This window comes from Hevea brasiliensis, chromosome 18 (assembly GCF_030052815.1).
Source record: "Hevea brasiliensis isolate MT/VB/25A 57/8 chromosome 18, ASM3005281v1, whole genome shotgun sequence".
In the NCBI taxonomy this organism is placed as follows: Eukaryota; Viridiplantae; Streptophyta; class Magnoliopsida; order Malpighiales; family Euphorbiaceae; genus Hevea; species Hevea brasiliensis.
Genome location: NC_079510.1, coordinates 35,595,967 through 35,618,805, shown reverse-complemented (window position 1 = coordinate 35,618,805; position 22,839 = coordinate 35,595,967). Strand labels below are relative to the sequence as shown.

Sequence of the window (22,839 nt, the reverse complement as noted above, 5' to 3'; positions counted from 1 at the left end):
ATATTGCTTGCATTCAGGAGACTAAATGGGTAGGAGAGAAAAGTAAGAAAGTGGGTAATTCAGGGTACAAACTGTGGTTTACCGGAAAGGAGAGAAATAAGAACGGAGTGGGTATAATCATAGACAGAACATTGAAAGACGCAGTAGTAGCTGTGAAAAGAGTAGGAGATAGAATTATACTAGTAAAGCTAGTACTAGAAGGAGAAACAATAAATATAGTTAGTGCTTATGCCCCACAAATAGGACTAGACAGTGAGAGTAAACAAAGGTTTTGGGAAGATATGGATGATTTAATGCAAAGCATACCGAATGAAGAGAATGTTTTCATTGGTGGAGATTTGAATGGACATGTAGGAAGTGATAGGCAAGGTTATGAGAATGTTCATGGAGGTTTTGGTTTTGGCAGTCGAAATGAGGAGGGAAAAAGCATCCTGGATTTTGCTATGGCATACGACCTAATACTAGCAAATACCTACTTTATAAAAAGAGAGTCAGATTTAGTGACTTTCAAAAGTGGGCAACATAGAAGCCAAATCGACTTCCTCTTAACCAGAAAGACAAATAGAGCTCTATGCAAGGATTGCAAGGTCATTCCAGGAGAGGCTTTAACAAGTCAACATAGGTTGGTGGTCTTGGATGTCAAGTTTAGGAACAATTCAAGTAAGGTTAGAAGAAATAGTGTAGCTCGAACAAAGTGGTGGGAGTTCAAAGGAGTAAAGCAAGTGAAGTTCAAAAATAAGCTTCGAGTCCAAGTATGGAAGCTAGATATGGAGGCCAATGATATGTGGATACAGATGGCATCAAAGATTAGAGAAGTAGCTAGAAAAGTACTTGGAGAGTCTAAGGACATGGACCACCCTCAAAAGAGAGATGGTGGTGGAATGAGGAAGTACAAAAGGCGTTGAAGAGAAAAAGAGAATGGTATAAGAAATTACCTAAATGTGATAATAATGAGGCATATGAACAGTACAAGATAGCAAAGAAAGAAGCAAAAAAGGCAGTTAGTCAAGCAAGAGCACAGGCCTTTGAAAAGTTATATAAGAAACTTGGAACTAAAGAAGGGGAGAAAGATATTTATAGATTAGCAAGGAGTAGAGAAAGGAAATGTCAAGATCTCAATCAAGTTAGGTGCATTAAGGATAAAGAAGGAAAAGTGTTGGTAAAAGATGAGGACATTAAAGAAAGATGGAGAAATTATTTTAATGATCTCTTTAATAATAGTCAAAATGGTAATAGCGTGAATATAGATTATAGAACAATAGAAAAGAATGTAAATTATACGGAAGGATTCGATCTTTAGAAGTAAAGGAAGCACTTAAGAGAATGAAAGTGGGTAAAGCCTGTGGACCCGATGAAATACCAATTGAAGTGTGGAAGTGTTTGGGAGATATGGGAGTGGCATGGTTAACTAAATTATTTAATAAGATTCTAAACTCAAAGAAAATGCCTGATGAATGGAGGAAGAGTATTTTAGTACCTATTTTTAAAAATAAGGGAGACATACAGAGTTGCTCAAACTATAGGGGAATTAAACTCATGAGCCATACTATGAAGTTGTAGGAGAGAGTTGTGGAGCATCGACTACGTCATGATACTTCTATCTCTCTCAATCAATTTGGTTTCATGCCCGGTCGTTCAACTATGGAAGCGATCTTTCTCATTAGAAGCTTGATGGAGAAATATAGAGATGTGAAGAAAGATCTACACATGGTTTTTATTGATTTGGAGAAGGCTTATGATAGTGTTCCAAGAGAGGTCATATGGAATGTGTTAGAACAAAAGAGGGTATCTATTAGGTACATACAAGTATTGAAAGATATGTATGAAGGAACAACTACTATTGTGCGCACAGTGGGAGGGGACACAAGTGATTTTCCGATCTCAATTGGATTACACCAAGGATCAGCCATAAGCCCTTACCTTTTTACATTAGTTTTAGATGAACCGTGAAACATATACAAGAGAGTATTCCTTGGTGCATGATGTTTGCGGATGATATTGTTCTGATAGATGAGACACGTGAAGGAGTCAATAGGAAGCTAGAACTTTGGAGAAGTACTCTAGTGTCAAAGGGTTTTAAGTTAAGTAGAACGAAGGCAGAATACATGCATTGCAAGTTCGGTGAAGGCCAAGCGGTGATAGGGAATGAGTTAGTTTGAATGGAGTGATCTTGTCCCAAAGTAATCACTTTAAATATCTAGGCTCGATCCTTCAAGTAGATGGGGATGTGAGGAGGATGTTAGTCATAGGATTAAAGCGGGATGGTTGAAGTGGAGGCGTGCCACGGGAGTTTTATGTGATCGTAAGATTCCCAATAAATTAAAAGGAAAATTTTACCGTCTGACCATACGATGGCTATGTTATATGGTAGTGAGTGTTGGGCACTGAAAGAGTCGTATGCATCTAAGATAAGAGTTGCAGAGATGAGAATGTTAAGGTGGATGAGTGGCCATACTAGACTCGATAAAGTCCGTAATGAGAGTATTAGAGAAAAGGTAGGAGTGGTGCCAATTGAAGATAAGTTGAGAGAAGGGAGATTGAGGTGGTTTGGTCATGTGAAGCGTAGACATACGGAGGCTCCAGTTAGACAAGTAGAGCACATTAGGTTAGAGGATAGAAAGAAAAAAAGGGGTAGACCTAAATTAACTTGGAGGAGAGTAGTACAACATGACTTAGAAGCATTAAACATTTCTAAGGATTTAACCCAAAATCGTTCAGAGTGGAAAAAGCGAATCCATATAGCCGACCCCAAATTTTTGGGATAAAGGCTTAGTTGAGTTGAGTTGAGTGCAATTATATCCTATTATGAGAACGGATTCAGTGGTGATATTTTAATAATTTTTTAATAAATTGAAGCACGGCTGAGGTGATTAGCCTACTCAACAGAATGGATCGGAAGCTGTAAGTCACCGTTTAACATTAAATGCCAAAGGATAGCAACCCTCTCATCGCATGATTTGTTCTTTTCATTCGCTGATCATTTACTCTATCGGTTAATTAATTTTTCCAACAAATTTGAACCTGTACAGCCTCTGCAGTGACAGTTTCCTTTGAGAGTAGCACTCAACAAAACTATGATGCCTCTCCTAGCACTAAATCAATTATGTACAAACAAAACAATGACAATATTGATTCCAATTCACTATAAATTTGTGGGTAAATTTAATTGACCGTCAGTTAGAAAATGATTTGGTGCAAACATATGCACCGTGCACGCGAGTTAATATCCGACCAAGCGCATTTACTTTATCAAACGGTTATTAATGTGTGAACAGTATGTATGTACTTGCTGAATAAGTTCCCTAATAATTTTATTGCTTTTATAGGTATGAGTTAGAGCCTAGAGTAGCTATAGCAAATTCCAAGCGATAACAATCACAATCTTGCTGGCTAGAGTCACGAGGGGCAAGTGAGAAGGGGGATTCAAACTAAACCTATCCTTAAAAGGGAAATTGATCAATTAAATTATGACTTGGCAATACAAGCCTTCATAACTCAATAACTGATGTAGAGCCCCACCAAAATAGCCAACTCAACTATCAACACTCATTGTCTAGTGGCTTTGAGAACAATTTCTTGCCTGCTTAAACCATAAACATGGTAATTTCATTTGACATTTCATCTACACTTGGGTGTCGATGCTTCAATGTCCAGAACGAAAACTTGCAGAAGGTTGCAGCCTTTCAAGAGCCCAAGGGCACATTTCATAAGGACATTGAGATTAAATTCAGATGACTTTTGCTTTATCAGTGTAATAATTGCTCTTGGAGACAATTCAGTAGTTGATATATGTACAACAAGACCCTTTGTCTTGTAACAATCCATACACAAAATAATGGCATTCCCTTGTATATGTACCCAACTATTTCTACTTGCCATACCTTTCACGACTCATCAGGCTTTGGCTCAAGTATTACTGGAATCTTCTCCTTGTGATCCCCACGCAACACCTCCACAATCACCTGAGTATCAAAATAATTCATTATGTAACTAACTTCAAAGAATTGTTCATCGCATGAATACTTCATCCAGTCCAAGCGTTGTGTTGTAAGCAAGCAAAAGTAATATCTAAGGTCAAGATTCTAATGGTGATAACATTCAGAAAAATCCGAACTCATCTGAATGAAAAGTTCACATATCCTATGGGTGTATGGACACCAGAGTTTTAAAAAAACAATAAATAAATAAATAAATAAATAAAGCAGGTTTGTGGAGGTTATCCTTGCTGATAATGGTAATGCACACAGACAGACAATATTATTTCACTATTTCCACCCATATTTAATTGGGCCAACTTTTTAGCAACGGGAAATCAGGAATTGTGTTGTTGCCAAACGCCTGCTAAATAAATTGTTCAGACAAATGGTTCAAAAAATCAAATGTTTGTGCTTCATTCTACACATCTGATAAATGTGGCACCTTTGAAAGTACTAAACCAGAATCCAAAAACACGGCTATCCTTTCCTTCCCTCCTTCCATTGCATGAAATAATAAAATAGATCAAAAATTCAAGGCAAAGGAAAACAAAATATCAGAAAAATGAAGTGTATCAACAAGATACCTGATCGCCTACTTTACATTGGTCAAGAACTCTGTACAAGTCACTGCCATTTGTAACCTTTTTTCCATTCACCGATGTTATGATATCACCCAAAATAAGTCTACCATAGGCATCACGCTTGGTGGGTAGCAAACCCTGCAGAATAGAGATTCATGCTTTATAAGAAGAAAACCTCCTAAACTCAGAGAGTATCATCAGGGACGGATCTAGAAATTTATGTTAGTGGGGCAATATATATGTGCACACTCATGGGCATAAACACTTGTATATATACACAAAACATTCATAATTATTTTATATTCAAAGATAAAAGCAAGTCTAAAATAATATTCTTTTGTTATTTGTCACAATTTTTCAATATTTTTATATTTTGAATCTATTATTAAATTTTTTTTTATTATTTTGCTCTTAAATATTGAATGAGGCCAAAATTTAACTCAAGTGCTTGCTCAAATTTAATATCACTTTTACTTATTAGATAAAGGCAATATTTTCTTAATAAGTATTATTAAAAGTATTACCTTTTAATATAGTATTATATAATAATTAATTATTATAGTGAGATTTGAATTCTGTCCCCGCTCCCTCCAAGGTATTTTAATGTAAACTATTAAGTGATCATCTAAGAATTTTTTTATAAAAATAGTGATACAAAAAAAATATTGCAAATTAAGATTATGATGGATGTAGGGAAAAAAATAAAAATATTAATAAACAATTTAAATCTAAACTTAACATGTATAAAAAATTAGATAGTATTATTTATTTTAATTGCTAAGATCAAAAAATTAAAGATCAAAGTAAAAATAAATTAACAAACAATGAGAAATAGATAGTTTTGTTTTAGTTTAAACATTCAAATACTAAGTTTTATTTAATTAAAAATATATTGTATAATTTTAAGTAATCGTATATAAAATATAATCAATGAATAATTAAATTTTTAAGTTTGTAGACAAATTAAAATTATTAAGTGAAAAAAAAATGCATTTGATAAAAATATATTCTCTATTGTGGGGAGCAGACTTCAATAATTAATGGAAAAAAAATTTTTTCACTACATAATTTAAATGGACTTGCCCCCATTTCCCCCATTGTAAATCCATCCGAGTATCTTTATCAATAATCCCAGTAAATAGAATCTTAATTCAATATTGAATGCAAGACGTTCAAAAGAAGTAATAGAGCATACTGCTTTGCCTGCTGGACCATTTGAAGGGGCATCTAAGACAAGCACCCCACTTACTCCTAACTGCTCCACAGATTGATCAGGTGCAAACTTAATACCTAAAATAGGTCTCGTAACTTTTCCAAACTTCACTAACTGTTCAACAATGCCACCTACCTGGTTTTGCACAAATGAAGAAAATAAATTATTATAAGCAAGAACAAATCAGTTTCTGTGTTTTTGCTTAAATTGCAATGCCTGTGCTCATGCTTATTGTGAAAAGAAACTGCAAAGTAAGGTGCTACCGCTAACTCACAGTATCAACAGGAATTGAAAATCCAACGCCAGAGGATGCACCAGATGGGGAGTAAATGGCTGTATTTATCCCAATAAGGCTTCCTGAACTATCAAGAAGTGGCCCTCCACTATTACCAGGATTAATGGCAGCATCTGTTTGTATAACATCCTGAATAGGACGGCCAGTAGCAGCAGAACTGATTTCTCTACGAAGCCCACTTAAGAAGGAAGAGAGAGAGAGAGAGAGAGAGAGAGAGAGAGAGAGAGAGAGAGAAACATTGTATCATATATATGAAGATAAATATGAAAATGTAAACATCAGTATTTTATGTTAAAGGTTATCCCTGTTGTGGTGAGTCTCAGGCATACAATCAGCAAAATGCAGATTCAAGTCTTGAAAAGAAGCCCTTCATAAAAATAAATCTGAAGACTTTCTACACTGAATTCTCTCTACCACGACATAGCTTCAGTGGGACAATATTTGAAATTATGAGCTTTTATTACTTAATGCCAAGATAATTGATTAACTTTTGATGTATCTATTTCCATAAAGCACCAAATAGAAAGAAATTTACATCATTAACATTAATCACGTGCTATTGCAAAAAAATCTCTGCACAGCTCCCAAAAAACAAATAATGGGAAAACAAGATCACTGTAGCCAATTCCATAAGTATTCCTGTACAATGGGCTCATGACCAAAGCCCATAATCTTCAATGAAGATTATGCAGACAAATAAAGGAAAACTTTGCAGAATTTTATACCTGATGACACCAGTTGTTAGAGTGTGATCAAGTCCAAACTGCAAAAGACATAACTTTAACTCAGGAAATCAGATTATCAATTAAGATAAATTTGACAATGACCAAAATGCATCATCCTCCATTAACAAGAAACAACTTATGACAACCAGGTTGAGACAAAATTGAGCACTAATGGTTACAAACTACAAAGCCATTGCTCCAACATTGGACAGCTATCCTGATATGCAATATGTACAAATAAAGAGATTCACACACATTCACCTTTTAAACAATGCTGCAAGCATTTTCTAGGAGATCTATAGAAACCGCCATCACATTGCTAACCAAAATTTCATGTTATTTTCGTAATTCTATGTTGTACAGTGATGGCTAATTTAGTCTTGACATACCAGGAAATAGGAAAGAAGGGAGATCAATAGAAACTGCCATCACATTGCTAGCCAAAATTTCATGTTATTTTCATAATTTTTATGTTGTACAGTGTTAGCATATATTGATAGTTAATATATTGACAGACCAGGACACGGGAAAGAAGAAGGAGGGTGTATATCAAACTCACAGGATTGCCTATGGCATATACTTTCTGACCAACAAGCAAGTCAGCGGAAACACCAATAGGTATCGGTCTTAGTTTGTCCTTGGGTGCATCAACTCGTAGTAGAGCAACATCCTTGTCTTGGTCAAATCCAACAACTTGTGCATCAAAAGTTGACTGGTCGGCCAGAGTGACCCTGTACACAAACGAGCACCTATTTAAATGTGAACAATAAGTTGCTTACCAGAATCAAACAGAATATTTCCAACATTCTATTGTTAGTTAAATATGTGTAGCCACAAAGGAATCTTGCATGATGTAGAAGAAGACAGGACAGGAGTAAGGACTAAATGAGTGGAATTCACCAAGGGTAACAGAATAACTTGTATTGTATTGATCCACAATGTATAAAACAAGAATTTACAGGAAAAGATAAACCCTTGTGGATTTAGTGTCAATTGGCAACCATAAACTACAATCAAAATCCAATAATAGCATCCTCATCCATACTAATAGCAAATTTTAGCACCTTACTTTCTGTGCCTTTCGTTATCTTTTCTCATGATGTTAGGGCAATCAAATGCCAACAAGCAACATTAAATGGAAATAACAAGAACAGGGCAATCAAATGCTAACAAGCAACATTAAATGGAAATAACAAGAACTTATCAGTTTATAATTTGCCCACACTTATAGGCTCTAACACTGGAAAAAAGTCATAGTTCTCATGAACTATTAGCAGCCAACCAAATTGAAGTGCAAAAAAATCCCAAACACACTAGTAAGAAATCATTTTTGTTCATTTGTCTCATTTTTCCTAATGCTATTCCATTTTCTTTAACAAATCACACATGGAAGGTAAAGATCCTGCTAAATTCAAGAGTTTTGTTTAGCTTGTGGTCTTCATTTGGGATTAATAACAAGAATTTATGGCAAGCAATGACGATTAGTAAGGGCATTAACTATTGATGTAATGATTGTATGTTAGCATAGTAATGCACCTCATAACATTGCTCTAGCTCATTTTGTATAACAGTATTTGGAACAAGCTTTTTGTTTTTTCTAGCAAGCATTGAGTTCAAGCAGAATCTACAGAAAAATTCCTAATGAATAAATTCAGGGATTCTGGAAGAAATGAAGAAATGGAAAATTTTCATCCTAGCTTCCATATGTCATTGAAACTTTTGGCATCTCAAAGCCAAAGCAATGCCCTGAGCCAAATATCCAATATATTGGAGAACTTTATTTTGTCAATATTGTCTTCTCTTTGATTTATATTAGCTAGATATAACTTATTATTATTATTATTATTATTATTATTATTATTATTATTATTGTTATTTATTATCTAGAGGAAGATAATCCTTACAATATCTACTCATCTCTTTATTAAATTATTTGTTTGTAAAAAATTATATAAACTATATATATAACAGGGATGCTGTTTTGACAATTCAAAATAATCTCATTCTTCATAAAAGACAGCATAGTTAATGACCTCCCAAGTGAAGGTTGATTCCTTTGTTTAAAACCTAGCTGAGCTGCATCGAGTAACTCTTAAAATTATTAAAAAGTCAATTAATGCATAGAGTTCAAACTGGCACGATGCAGCTTCAAATACTATAAAGGCATCCACATTCGAGGTAATGTACTAACGGAAGTGCAAGCGGACAATGACATCAAAGTCAATAACCAAGCTGTCCTTCATATGCCCTTAATTAAAGTAATAAGAAACAAAAATTGAGCAAGTACAAACATGCCAAAAATATTTAGCAGTAATTCACATCTTTTTCCCCTCCAATCTAAGCTCCATGATCAATAGAATTTCCATGTACTATACATTTTAAGTATTTGCAAACAGAGAAAGCAGAATTCCAAGCAACATACCGCAGAGCTAGTAACTAATACTGCTTCCATATATAATAGGAAGATACAAAATTTGACTAACTTGAGATCAGAAGCACCGCGAATCACATGATAATTGGTGACAATGTGACCTTCTTTGTCCCACACGAACCCTGAACCTGACCCCTGCGGCACCTCCAACACATCCAAAGTAAAGGCATCCTGCCTACATTTATTAAAAATAAAAATAAGCAAATATAAATAAAAACAAAGAAAGGAAGAAAATCAGAAGCTTAAATCGGAGAGAAATTGCAAAGCTAATAATCTCAACAACAGCGAAGAGGAAATACTTGACGGCGAGATTGGTGATGTAGACAACGGAGGGAGTGTTCGCTTGAAAGAGGCGAACAGTAGCAAGCTCATCGGTCTGCAATTTACGAGGCGTGGTAACGACGAAAGCGGAGGCCGGGTCCACATCGGCGACGAATAGAGAGACGGATAAGGCAATTGAGGTGCAAAGGAGAAGCAGCGAGTCTAAAGCAGAAGAGGAGGAGGAGGCGGAGGGGGGCTTTTTGGTAAATAAGAGGTTGTGTGGGGTTAGAGAGTGAGAATGAGAGTGGAGGACTTGATCAAGGAAACAGAGGATGCCAGAGTTATCATTTTGGTATTGGTTTCTGTGGAGAGATAGGCATTTAAGTTTAGAGACAGAAAGCGGTGGTCTTCTGTTTGGCGAGCGAGAAAGTGGAGAGGAATAGTGGAAGAATGTGGAAATGAGTGAAGCAGCAGCGGCCATTTCTTTCTTAGTGGCTTTTCTTCGTTTCTTTTAGTTTTTGACAAAAGAAGAGTGCCTTGACCTCGAGCCTCCGGCTCTAGCCTACCCATATGTATGCGTTCGTTTTTCATTGGAAAAAATATTATTGTATTGTACTTGAATTACAATTGTGAAGCAATTATTCATCCAATGTAGCCACCATATAACAAAATGCAACAACAAATTATATAATTTATTAATTGTATTTATTAATCTATTATTTGTGAAACTCATGCTCTGCAAATGTTGATCATGGAAAAATCCAAAATCACTAGTTATGAAATAATCACAAGTAGGATCTGAACCTACTATAACGTAAACCAAAATTTCATATATACCACCCTACAAATGTTAACCTGTGCAAAATTTTTTGTAGACATTTTGCAACACACTCCCCGTGTTACAACACAAAATAAAACATTAACTTTACTAATGGAACCCTCATCTAATCCAAGAAAAAGAGAAACAAAATTTTACAACATCTTTCCCAGTGGTCTTAATTCTCTTGGCAAACCATCAAAATTTCCCGCATTTACATCAGATTGTAGCATCGGTTGCTTTCCACTTTTCCAAAGGATGCCCTCTGCCAGGTGCTCCTTGTTTGGTGTCAACATCACGAAATTTGGGTCAGCTCTTTGATAACTGCATTTACACAGGACACAGAAATTTGGAAAGCTTGATCATGTAAAATATGAGTTTGAGCTCATACAAGCTTGTTAATATGTCAGTATTCAGGTTAATTATACTAATGGCTACCAAACTCAAAGATTAATTTTATATTAGTCATGTGATTGGCAAAGAATTAGATCAAAAAACTTAAATTTTGTTTCAACTTCGGTACTCTCACATATCCTAATTGTATGCAATTTATCAAAACTAAATGTGTAAATGAATGCTTCATGGTTCATGACAGCATTCCCGTGAGACTTTTACAAGAATCTGGATGTTGTACCAAATTGAAACAAAACTAAAGTTGCATGCATGGCCTAATTACAAGAAGTAAAAGTTATATGATAAAAATAAAACTAAATTATAGTTAAATAACCATTTGTACAATTAACTCGTCAATAACCAGTTATCCAGAATTTGAAACAACAAAATTTGAACACTTCCTGAGAATTGTCAATCACTTATCACACAGAAATACTAGGTTAAACAGAGAGGTGGGCGGCGCGGGTTGGTTGTGTTGCGGAAATAAACAAATACCTGGCTTCTCTAAGATTCTCTACGCGGATGCCAAATCCATATGCTGTCTTTCCAATAATGCGGTCTCTGGTAGCTGCATAGCAATGGGACTATTTAATTGATTACAGCATTCAACAATATATTTAAAACAGTTCACCTCTGATAAGGACAAACCAATGTTAGTGAGATAAATTACACTCAAAAACCATAAACTGGACCAACACTTGTCATTAATATTCTCTCCAAAAGTTTTCATTAAATCATCCATATAGATCAATATGCCTACATGTACCATGACAACTCTCACACATTTAGCATATTTCTCATTACCAAAGTCACTAGTTCCAATCTTCTAATTAATGCATGGATGAGAGAAGATGGAGCTTGGCTAGGATTGCGTACTAAAAGCATGCTTCCAATGCCCAAGCACTTATTTGGGGAGACTGGCATATGTCTGAATGAGAAGCTTAGTAGGAAACATATTAAAGCTGTTGTTTGGACGCCTTTAGGAGTCTTTATTTTTAATTTTGAAAACTTATAGGTTTAGGATAATTCCTCTTTGGAAGTCCACAACCTTAGAGGATTAGAGTAATTTAGGAGTCTTTCTTTTTTCTTTTTTTTTTTTTTTTTGAAAACTTATGGGTTTGGGATAACTCATTCTTTGGGAGTCCACATCCTTAGAGGATTAGACTAATTCAGGAGTCCGATGTCTTGAAAGCTGTCCAAACAGTAATGATTGTAATGGCAGTTATTCAGTTTTTTCAGTCAATAAAAATCTTGCAATTGTTGCTCAATCCTAGGTATGATGCCTTCGGAACCATGGATTTCATGCCTAAGAAAGTTCAGGTTTGAAACCCAAACTCTTCTACCTGGCCTGTACTGCAAACAGCTCCCAAATCCTTTTTCTTTCTTGTTTACTTTTGCTTCTTAAAGCTATCCAATTACAACTCCTAATTGACCTCCTAAATTTGTACATACTAGCTTTCAAATAATTCCAAAATATAGTTCAAATACTCACCTTGCAGCTGTCCTACATCAAGAAAACCAACCAAAATTAAATAATTCATCACACTTTAGCCAGTGTTGAGCCATGCCCTTCTGTCTTCCATAATATGGGTGACTTGCATTTCTCATTTTAAAGGCCTTCTGTCTTCCATAATATGGCTGAATTGCATTTCTCATTTTAAAGGCCGGATCATCCACAAATTTTATCACACTCTATGATGACTACAGACAGCCAAGTGACACGTGCCACCGGAAGCTAAAGGCATTTTATATGTGCAAACATACCCCCAACCCACCCACCACCACCAAATTCATGCATAGCCACTGATGCAAATTAGTAAAATTTTGTTCTGCAACCATCGTTAATCAGTCTATCAAGCAAAGCGCACACTCAAATGACAGCCACACTATCCGTTAACTAGACTAATCATTTGAAACCCAGACACCTTAGAATAACTTTTTAAACCATGCCACATAAAGGATACTGTAATAACAAAGTCCTAAGTCACCTATCATTAAAATTTTTTAAAAAATGGGGCGTCAAAACCTAATCATAGGGAAAGGAGTTTTTTTTATAAAAAAAAAAGGAGCACCTGAAATATTGAAAGTAAATGATGGTTTCCACCATGACTTGAATGCTAATGTCAATGATGAGCTGAGAGGTCCCAGCTTTCCCTGCAAGTATAGGATGGAAATATACAATAAGTATTATAATTAGAAGCAGGATTCAATTTATAATTTTAAGCATGATAATGTATCAGGAGTGCTACCTTCAATAAGAAATTTTTATTGGCCTGCCAGGATGCAGCAACTTGAAAGGTGGATTCTGGGATATTCTTTGATGTGTTGGCATCATCAACCCTTTAAAATATGATAATATTAAAATCAGATATAATTGCTTCAGTTATAGACTAAATTCTCGCTTTGAATACCTTGTCTGCAACTCAAACCCAAAGTCAATATAATTTGTAATTCCAACTATTTCATTTTCTTCAAACGGATTCTTGACCTGTGTAGTTTAAGCAGTTCAAAGCTTGTCAGGATTCAGGAAAACATATTCCTCATTGGCAGCTAAAATTTAAAGAGAACTTTATAACCAAACCAGAATCCCAAATGAAATACAGTCACATCCAAATTTTGATAGTGCTTGACAATTCTAAATAAAAAGCTAGTAATAATACCAACTTGTAATTAAGACTTCAATGTCAATTTAATAAGCTGATTTACAGCATTACATATACATTTTCCTTCTTGAAAGATTCATTGATTTCATTCAACATTTTCACTGCTACAATGAGTCAGAACACAATGTAACTAGTCTCTATCTTCTTCTACATTGATAAACCTAACAACAAAAGATCTAGGATCGGATTATTGACCACCATATGCAAAATCTCCCTCTCAATTTTTTCTCCTGCAATTTCAATATGTCCAACCTTTCATACTGATACTGGTGATATCACTAATATACAATGCATATATACAAAGCATCTCAATCTTTCATCTCTAAAATTTTCCTCACTGGGTGCTATTTCCACCTTCATACAAATGCATTCATGCCTTATCCAACCCATCATTTCATTTCTGCATATTTATCTTTGTTCCACTTCCATAGGATAACTTATGAGTTTGAATGCTCATGTTGTGGATTTTATACAATTCATAATTAATGCAATAAAATTATCCATCTGTAAAATATACTTATCCACATCGTTAGGTTAAACAGGTAGAGATGATACCTAGTCTTTCAAGTTTTGATTTATTGGCATAAAACAGAAGGTTTGTGTTCAAGGCTTTCTTTCATGTTAACCCACTCACATGAAACCATTACTTAGCAAATAATGTGTTCAAGCCCATCTAAAAAGTCGATTTGATCTACCAAAAGTAAACAGATAAACTAAATCTTGTACATGAAAAGCCAGAAACTGATTAATGATATGACAGCAACTATGCATTCGACCCAAAGGCCCACTAGACGGAGAGAGACACTGCAAATAGATAATTTCGCAACAAAGGATCTGCATACATAATCAAATGGAAACCAATGACCATAAATATGACAAAAGAAGTAGAGAGAAGCATACCCGTCTTTGGACCACTGCATGTTGGTAAAATGAAGCAATGAACTACAGTAAAAATAATGAGGGTATCAGAAAAGTGCATAATATGGTTTCAATAATTGAATTTAGCATGTTATGAATCCTTTCTTTAACAAATTGTAACAGATACTTCGGCTTTCTCAATTGATAGCCGAAATCTGGAAACTAGTGATGATACTGATGAAATAATTAAATTGCTCCTATCATATCCAATAAAAAAATAAAAATTAGTGCCAGCTATAACAGACCTTTCCTACAATATAAGATCCTAAGACAGAAACTTCCAAGAGAAAATGTAGATCTAAAAAAATTAAAAGAATGAAACAAAATACTTCTGAAACAAAATACTTCTGTATTAAAATAATAACTCCAACCCAAATAAACTAACCTGAGAACTATTTGCAAGTTCAAGGCAAAAATTGAAAGAAGGACTCAGGGGGCTTCCTGATCCTACTCCATAGCCAATTGCAGCACTCCAATTCGTTAAATTCTTATATTTAGCACCAGCTTTGCTTCCATCTAACAGAAGCAGCATCAGCAAGCAGAACAATATCAGTTTTCAGTAATATGTCATTATGCCTTCCTGACTCAACACATTTTTTAAAAGTGACAATGAATTACCACTTAGTATAGTAACATATGTACCATGAAGATAGTTAGGCGAAGCATCCTAATAATTGGAAGCTAGTCCTTTACAGAACGTTTCAGTGGAAGTAGAATATGACTCAAAACTCCCCATGTCACCATGCCCTTAAAAACATTTCTCAGTGATTTATCATCTGTAAAGCTAGAATCAAGAAAACCTAAAAGATTCATTTATATGCTCAAGGATGGATACTTCTTTCTGAATCTGCTGCCTGCAGGGCACCTGTTTCTCTCTCTCATCTCTCAGTGCATAGCTACTACATGCAAGCCTTCAATGAGTGTACAATACATAGTAGAAACACACAAGAACTCTAAAACATATACCCACTCATGTGTCAGAGATGCAAGGAAAACATATTGGAAAATCAATAGCATACAGACATACACTCAGAAGAACATATGTCAACTCCTTCAAGCAATAGAATCTCAATCATAAGTATTTCCAAGAATAAAAAACAAAATGGAAGAATTCCAAAAGAAGCACAGAGAAAGAGATAACAACCAACTTATTTCTAGGCTAAAGAAGCAGCTGATGAATAAGTTAATGATATATAAAATCAGAATAAACTCTACTTTAAGTAGGTGGAGAATGTGTCAAATGAATCTAACATGTGTATACTTACTTAGTGCCTCATACTGTACTCCAACAGTCAGCCTTCCAAACTTGCTTACAAGCCATGCACTCTTAGGCAACTCATCTTTCACTGAAAGAAAGAGTAATAGTGTCCAAAATACAAATATAGAGATCATATGTTCTATTTCAAAGTTACAAAATCTTGATCAAGAAAATGCAAGTAATGAAAATGTTGGCCTCATAAAGGTGACCAGATAAGAATTGGCCCAGTTATGTTTCACTTGGAAAGCAGAGAGGATGATGCAAAAGAGATTCAATATTCTTCATTAGATTTCTTAGTAATGTAAGTAATCCTATGAAGTCAGTTTCAAATATACACCCTTGCAACTAATGAAGAGAAATTCAAACTATGAAGCACAGCAAACTGTAATTGAGAGAACCATGGCAGACTATAGAGGTAATTTGTATGTCAATACCAGCAAAAGGCATGAGTGTGGCTCCAAAGGATAAATTTCCTGAGCCATACCTCAGTCCCATGACACCATAATCTTCCGAAGCTATTCTGTGAGAGTAATGGGATTTATCAGAGGAAAATGTTTACAGATGATGTACCAAGCAACTGAAGGACCCATGTGAGACTGCGATAGAGATATAAATATTACCTTTTTCTCAATAGGAGTGGAAAAATACCAAACGCTCCAAAACCATATCTAGGGTAGTAAGCACATGAGCGCATTTGCAGAATACTGAAGCGAGAACAAGCAAATCAACATCAAGAGAAAAAAATTTTCAAAGATAAATGCCACAAATTTGGGGAAAAATTTGTAAGATAGAAGAAACTATTTGGCTTACGGATCCAAGTTTGAGACAAAAAGGTCCATGAATGTATGAGGGTCGTCCACATCGCTGATTACAAAAAAAAAAAAAAAAAAAAAAAGAAATCATCATTTGATAATTCCATTCCCACCAATTGTACAAAAATACAGAGGCAAATGATGATAGTACAAAGTGAATTTTGCAATACCTTTGCCACCGAAATAATGCATTTCCTGTAATTTTCTCATCGGGCTTATGATCTAATGGACCTGACACCTAATAAAGTTAAGGAGAAAAGGAAAATGCTCCTTTGTCCAGTTGCTCAATCTTATTCTTTCAGTAAAATGGACGTGGATGAAGAAAAATGAAGGAATATGATGAGAACAAATTTTGAACTATAAATCAAACCACAGAGAAACGAAATAGGGAGACAGAACAAAAAATTTGATGGATACTGTAGCAATCAAATCTACATGAGGATCATCAATTGGCTTCAACATAATTCTGGTAGTAAAATGCCTCGCTTCTTCATAATAATCCTCAAAAAGGCATTTCAAAGCAAGTTTCCCAAATAACATGTTATATGACGATTCCAACATCCTGCATCACCTCATAGCAGAACACAAGCAAATGTTTCATGAACCATAAGAAGAAAAGGCTCAATGTCATTATTAAAATAGCAAATCAATTGAAGAAACCACACTAAACTAATGCAAACCTGGTGCGAGCAGCAAGAGGCGGAAAATCGAAGAGAGGAGGAACGAGCACCATGGGCGGTGGTGGCTCCTCCTTGTTCATAATGTTGCCCATTTTTCTAGGGTTTTTTTGTTGGTGCGAATTGAGAATCGAGAGAGGGAGTGAAGGAGGAGGAGAATATATGAATCGGAATGAATTCAACCGAAAACTTCTGAAACTTCGCCCGCGCATATCTCTTGTAGGTTGATGACGGTTTCCACTGTTTTCACTGACGTGGCATTCAGATTAAATTTTTTTACAAAATAATTATTTTATAAAAAAATAAAATAATATTTTTTAATTTTTAAATATGTTATTAATTATTTTAAATTTTATTTTTATTAATTAATTATTATTTTATATATTTATTAATTTTTTATTTCTTAAATTTTTTAATGAGAATTTCGTAATAAAAATGTAATAATATAATAAAAATATTAATAAAAAATATAAAATTATTTAAAATCAAATTAACCATATTATTATTTTTATTATTTTTAATATTAAAATTTTATTATATCTTTGTAATCTATTAAAGAAATATAATATATTTAAATATTATTTTTATTTATTAATATTACTTTTAAAAAATATTACTAATAATATAGAAAAACATAAATAAAGTATATATATACACATGTACTATATAACTTTATAGAGATATATAATAAACATATTACTTTATAATAATAATTATTTATTATAGTATTAAAAGAGTAACAATTAAATAATTTATAATTTATATATATAATTAAAAAAATAACAATTTAATTATAATTTAAAATAATTAAATAATTAATTAATAAAAAGATAATAAAATTAAATAATTATATATATATATATATATAAAAAAGGAAGATACACTCTACAGTATGACATATGGTATGCTCTTTCATGATATTGGTACAAGAAACTTGACAAAATCTAATATGTGGTATTATTTTATTATATATAAGTTATGAAGTATTTAATGATTGCTTTGTTAATATTATAATAAATAACCATTATAAAGGTAGCTCTCTCTCTTGTATAACTTACAATATATTTTTATTAGAAAATCTTTATTAAGAAGTTTAAAAGATAAAAATAATAAAAATAAAATTTAAAATAATTAATAAAATAGTATGACATGTGATATTTTCTTTTATAATATTATCATGTGACTAATACGTGACATTCTCTTTCATAATATTATCACGTGACATTCTCTATTTTATGTAAATTAGAAATTATTTAATAGCTACTATATTAATATTATAATAAGTAGTAATTATTATAAATTAACTTATAATATATTAATATATATTAATTACACACGCGCACACATACACATATATATATTATTTTTATTATGAAATTTTTATTAAAATTTTTGAGAGATAAAAGTAATAAAAATAAAAATTAAAATAATTAATAAAAAAATTTAAAATATTACGTTATTTTATATATTGAAATTAAAAGAAAATATACAAATTATTAATAGTCACTTGCATTCACACAAACAATTCCCTATTGATAATAACAATGTACTTAAAAAAAGGAAGATAGGTGAATCTACATATATATAAAGAAGAGAAGTATTCATAAGAAAATGACACGTGACACTTGCCTTCAAAAATTTATCACGTATCACATTCCGTAAATACTTTTATTTATACTAATTATTATTTAATTTTTTTATCTTTTAATTATTATTATTATTATTATTATTATTATTTATAATACTATTTTAACATTTATGATTTAAATTATTATTTTATATAAAATTTAATTTTTAAAAATTATGATCTTTTATTATTAAATGTAATATTTAAAAATTATTTATATTATTTTTTTTAAAAATTCATTTATGCAAACATATTATTTGCCACATATTATCCTCTATAATAATAATAATAATAATAATAATAATAATAATAATAATAATAATAATAATAATAATTTAAAATAAAAAACAATTTAAAAGATAATAACAATAATAATAATAATAATAATTTAAAATAAAAAAACAATTTAAAAGATAATAATAATAATAATAATAATAATAATAATAATAATAATAATAAGTTATTTATGGCCATTAGTTTAAAGAAAATTGATCATTACTTTATGATCTCATAATCAACTATCATATAATTTAATTAATTTCAATTATTTTATATCTTTAATAAATATTTTTATTATATTGTTATATTTTTTATTATTTTTATTATGAAATCTTTGTTAAAAAATTTGAGAAGCAAAAAGTATTGTCTATATAAAAGTTTTAAAAATAAAATATAGAGATTTAACTTATTTATAATTAGTATATATTATTTTTTATATTAATAATTTTATATTCTTTTTATTTCACTTTCCTAAAATTAATTGATATTTATTATTATTATCATCATTATGACCAACTTATGATGATTTAATTGAAATGGTCAAAGAAATAAAAAATATTTTACTATTATAAAAATTAAATTTAAATGTTTTTATTAGCTTTTTTAATTAAATAATATTTAATTATAAATTAATTTTTATTTAAATGATTTTCATTTGTTTGTTTACATATTATACGTTATATAAAACATTTGATACACATTAAGCACTCTGCTCTCACTAAATATTTTTATTTTATCTAAATATTATTATTTTTTTATTTGCACTATTTTTTTATTATTTCTTTCAAAAGTTATTAATTATTATTTCTAAAATTTATTTATTTAAATATATTTATTTAATTATTTTGAATATTTTATTCATTATAATTATATATAAAATGCACTGGTAACTAACATTTTGATTATCTATATTTTATTATCATTAATTTTTAATAAAATTATTTTTAAATTTTAGTTAAATATCTATATTTTTTTCATAAATTACCTTTCAACTATATTTTTATATGAAAGTATAATTTGAAAAATAAATTATAAATATTATTGCATCAAAAATTTAGCTACAAGTAAAAATGATTAAAAATAATTAAAGTTATAATATTAAAATTATAATATCCATCTTTTGAAAAATATAATGTATTTTTAATATTTATTATATTAATAGAAAATAATGATATTTTAAAATTTTAATTTTTATGAAATGTATTTATTTTACATTATAAATTTAAATAAAGTGATAATCATTTTGTTAAAGAATTATTTTATAAAAATATATCAGATTAATAAAAAAATTACACTTAGATATAGTATTTTCAAAAATATATATATAATAAAATGTTATTTTTAATCAATAATAATATTATATATTTTTATTATTATTAAAATTAAATAATTTAATTCATTATTAGTAATTTAATTTTTTTATTATATTAATACCAAAAAAATTATATTTATATATTTTAAAAATACTATTATTTTCTCATTAATTTATTGTATTTTCTATAATTTATAACAAAAATTTACATAAATTATGAGATAAAATATAAAAATTTTATAAAATTTAAATTATTTTTTCAATAAAATTTTTTTATTACATTTTTAATGAAATAATCATGGAGGCTACTATTAATATATGCATAAAAAAATTAAATAGGTATTTTAATTAATTACATCATAAACCAATTAAAAATTTATTATTATAACAATTAAAATTTTATTAAATTAAATTAAATAAAAGAAAATTTGTAATTTAAGTTTAATTTAATAATAATAATTTATCTTATTTAAAAAGTAATTATAAATTAAATTAAAAAATAAAAATTATAAATTGCTCTTGTATAGCATGAGCATTAATTTAATAATAATAATTTATCTTATTTAAAAGGTAATTAAAAATTAAATTAAAAAATAAAAATTATAAATTATCTATACAAAGCATGGGCATTATACTAGTTAAATACAAAATCTATGTGGCAATACTATAGAAAATGTCATGTGGCAATATCATGGAGGACAATACCACATATCAGTCTTTGAAAAACATTTTCCTGCTTTATATATATATTATAATAAAAATGACATAAAAATAGATAAAGATGGATTTTGTTTTTTATATTAATTTATATTTCATTTCATATTTTTTTACATCAATTTCATTTAATTAAATAAAATTACAATTAGTTAGTTAAAATTAGGAAAATTTTCAGAATCAAAATAATTTTGTTTAATTAGAAATTAAAAAAAATATAATTTATTATACACAATTACAGTCTTATTTATTGATATTTTAATTTGATATTTAAAATTTTTCAAATAAAATTATATGTCAATAATAATTGATCATTAGGGATATTATAATAACTTCAGATTTCTATCAACTTGTAAAATTAAATATTTCAAAATATTGTTAATTTAAAATGGGAAACTTATTAGAGTGAATAGAGTGTCCCAAACCTGTTTGAAAAAGTTTCTCCCTTATTCAATGAAATTTTATTCATACAAATGAACAATCGTAGTTAATCAATTTTTTTTTTTAAGAAAAAAAAGACTATTTCATTAATTGTAAATAGATATATTATATTTTTATATAAATAATACTAACTGCTTAAAAAAATAATATAGAAGATAATTTGATGATTTTGATTGAGTTGACAAAACATAAAACTTTTACTTAGATCAAACGGCGGGAAATGCATTCCACTCAATGGTAAACCACTTTAGGATATTTTATATTTTTTGAAGTCTTTCTATAAGTTTAATCAAAGGACTTTCAAAATCAAATTTCCTAATGGAGACAAGTTATGCACCTTTTACTGCAATCCTGTCTTACTAATAAAATAACACAACCAAAATTACAAAGAAACCCTACAACAAAGAGATAACCAATATCCATTCTAAACGGAAATAGATTTGAGAGTTAGTAAAGAGACCAAACAAAACAAACTCCACAAAGGAGAGAAACCTCAATGAAAGAATTAAAACACCAACAAAGCTCCATTGAGGGGAAACTAAACACTTTAGATATATCAATAAGGATAGATAAAAGGAACTAAAGTTAAGATCTAATCTAAATGAATACATATATGAGAATTATTTGAAGAAAACACACACACAAAAAAAGGGAGGAGTCATCGATGAAAAACTTACCTGTGACCACTCAAAAGATAAATTAAGGAAAAAAAAGGAAAAAGAATAAGAGAAAATATGAAAAAAAATCCTAATTAATCAATTATTACACATGGTATTTTTTTTATGAATAAGAAGTCATTAAACCTTTAGAATGAACAATAGTATATTGAGGAATTCAAAAAAAAAAAGACAAAAAAAAAAATATATATATATATATATATATATATATATATATATATATATATAGTTTCTCTAGGATTCTAGTGAGAGTGAGAAACTTTTTCTTCTTTTGGCTCTTGCTTTTTCGAGGCTTAGTCCCTTACTTCTGTTGCAATAGCCTTCTCTTGACTCTTCTGAGCAGGAGAAGGTTCCCTCTTGGCCAAGAGAGTGAACGAGCCTTCCCCATCTCAAAGTTGGAATGTAAATATTTTTGTATGTGATTTTTTTTTTTTTTTGGCTATAGGTCTAGATGGGTAATGGTGAGGATAAACTCTAGAAGACCTATGGTATAGCTCCATATCATGGTCAACAAAATAGTATAGTAAACATGGTTGGTTTGTATTTGGGTTTTTGTAAGGATTTATGGGTGAAGTAGTAGTAGGAAGCAACTCTAGGGTATATGTGTCTGCTGGTTTGTAAGTGGCCGACCTCCAAGGCTGTAAGAGAGTGAAAGCCTATTGAGCTCTATTTTCATCACCCTCTGTTGACTGCCTTTAATGGCTCTGTAAGTTTAGTCTTCTTGAGTTTTAATGGCTAGCTAAGAAAAGAACTTCAGTTGCTCATTTT

The 22,839-nt window shown here is 30.8% G+C and overlaps 2 protein-coding genes across 2 annotated transcripts; both read right to left on the bottom strand.

Annotated features, from left to right (window-relative positions):
• Positions 1–3,715: 3,715 nt before the first annotated feature.
• LOC110643380 (protease Do-like 1, chloroplastic) lies at positions 3,716–10,037 on the bottom strand. Its single transcript, XM_021795733.2, has 8 exons — positions 9,522–10,037; positions 9,275–9,397; positions 7,351–7,522; positions 6,792–6,829; positions 6,046–6,244; positions 5,754–5,906; positions 4,562–4,696; positions 3,716–3,962 (listed from the first exon to the last, which is right to left on the bottom strand). Exons 1-8 carry the CDS (start codon positions 9,962–9,964, stop codon positions 3,885–3,887), a joined length of 1,341 nt encoding a protein of 446 aa, XP_021651425.2. The 5' UTR covers positions 9,965–10,037; the 3' UTR covers positions 3,716–3,884.
• Positions 10,038–10,228: 191 nt separating this feature from the next.
• On the bottom strand, positions 10,229–17,226 carry LOC110643381 (uncharacterized). Its single transcript, XM_058140447.1, has 14 exons — positions 17,025–17,226; positions 16,762–16,906; positions 16,515–16,582; positions 16,343–16,396; positions 16,153–16,236; positions 15,967–16,052; positions 15,540–15,620; positions 14,660–14,790; positions 14,257–14,298; positions 13,105–13,181; positions 12,943–13,033; positions 12,766–12,847; positions 11,189–11,261; positions 10,229–10,624 (listed from the first exon to the last, which is right to left on the bottom strand). The coding sequence occupies exons 1-14, from the start codon at positions 17,114–17,116 to the stop codon at positions 10,456–10,458; spliced, it is 1,275 nt and encodes a 424-aa protein (XP_057996430.1). The 5' UTR covers positions 17,117–17,226; the 3' UTR covers positions 10,229–10,455.
• Positions 17,227–22,839: the final 5,613 nt, after the last annotated feature.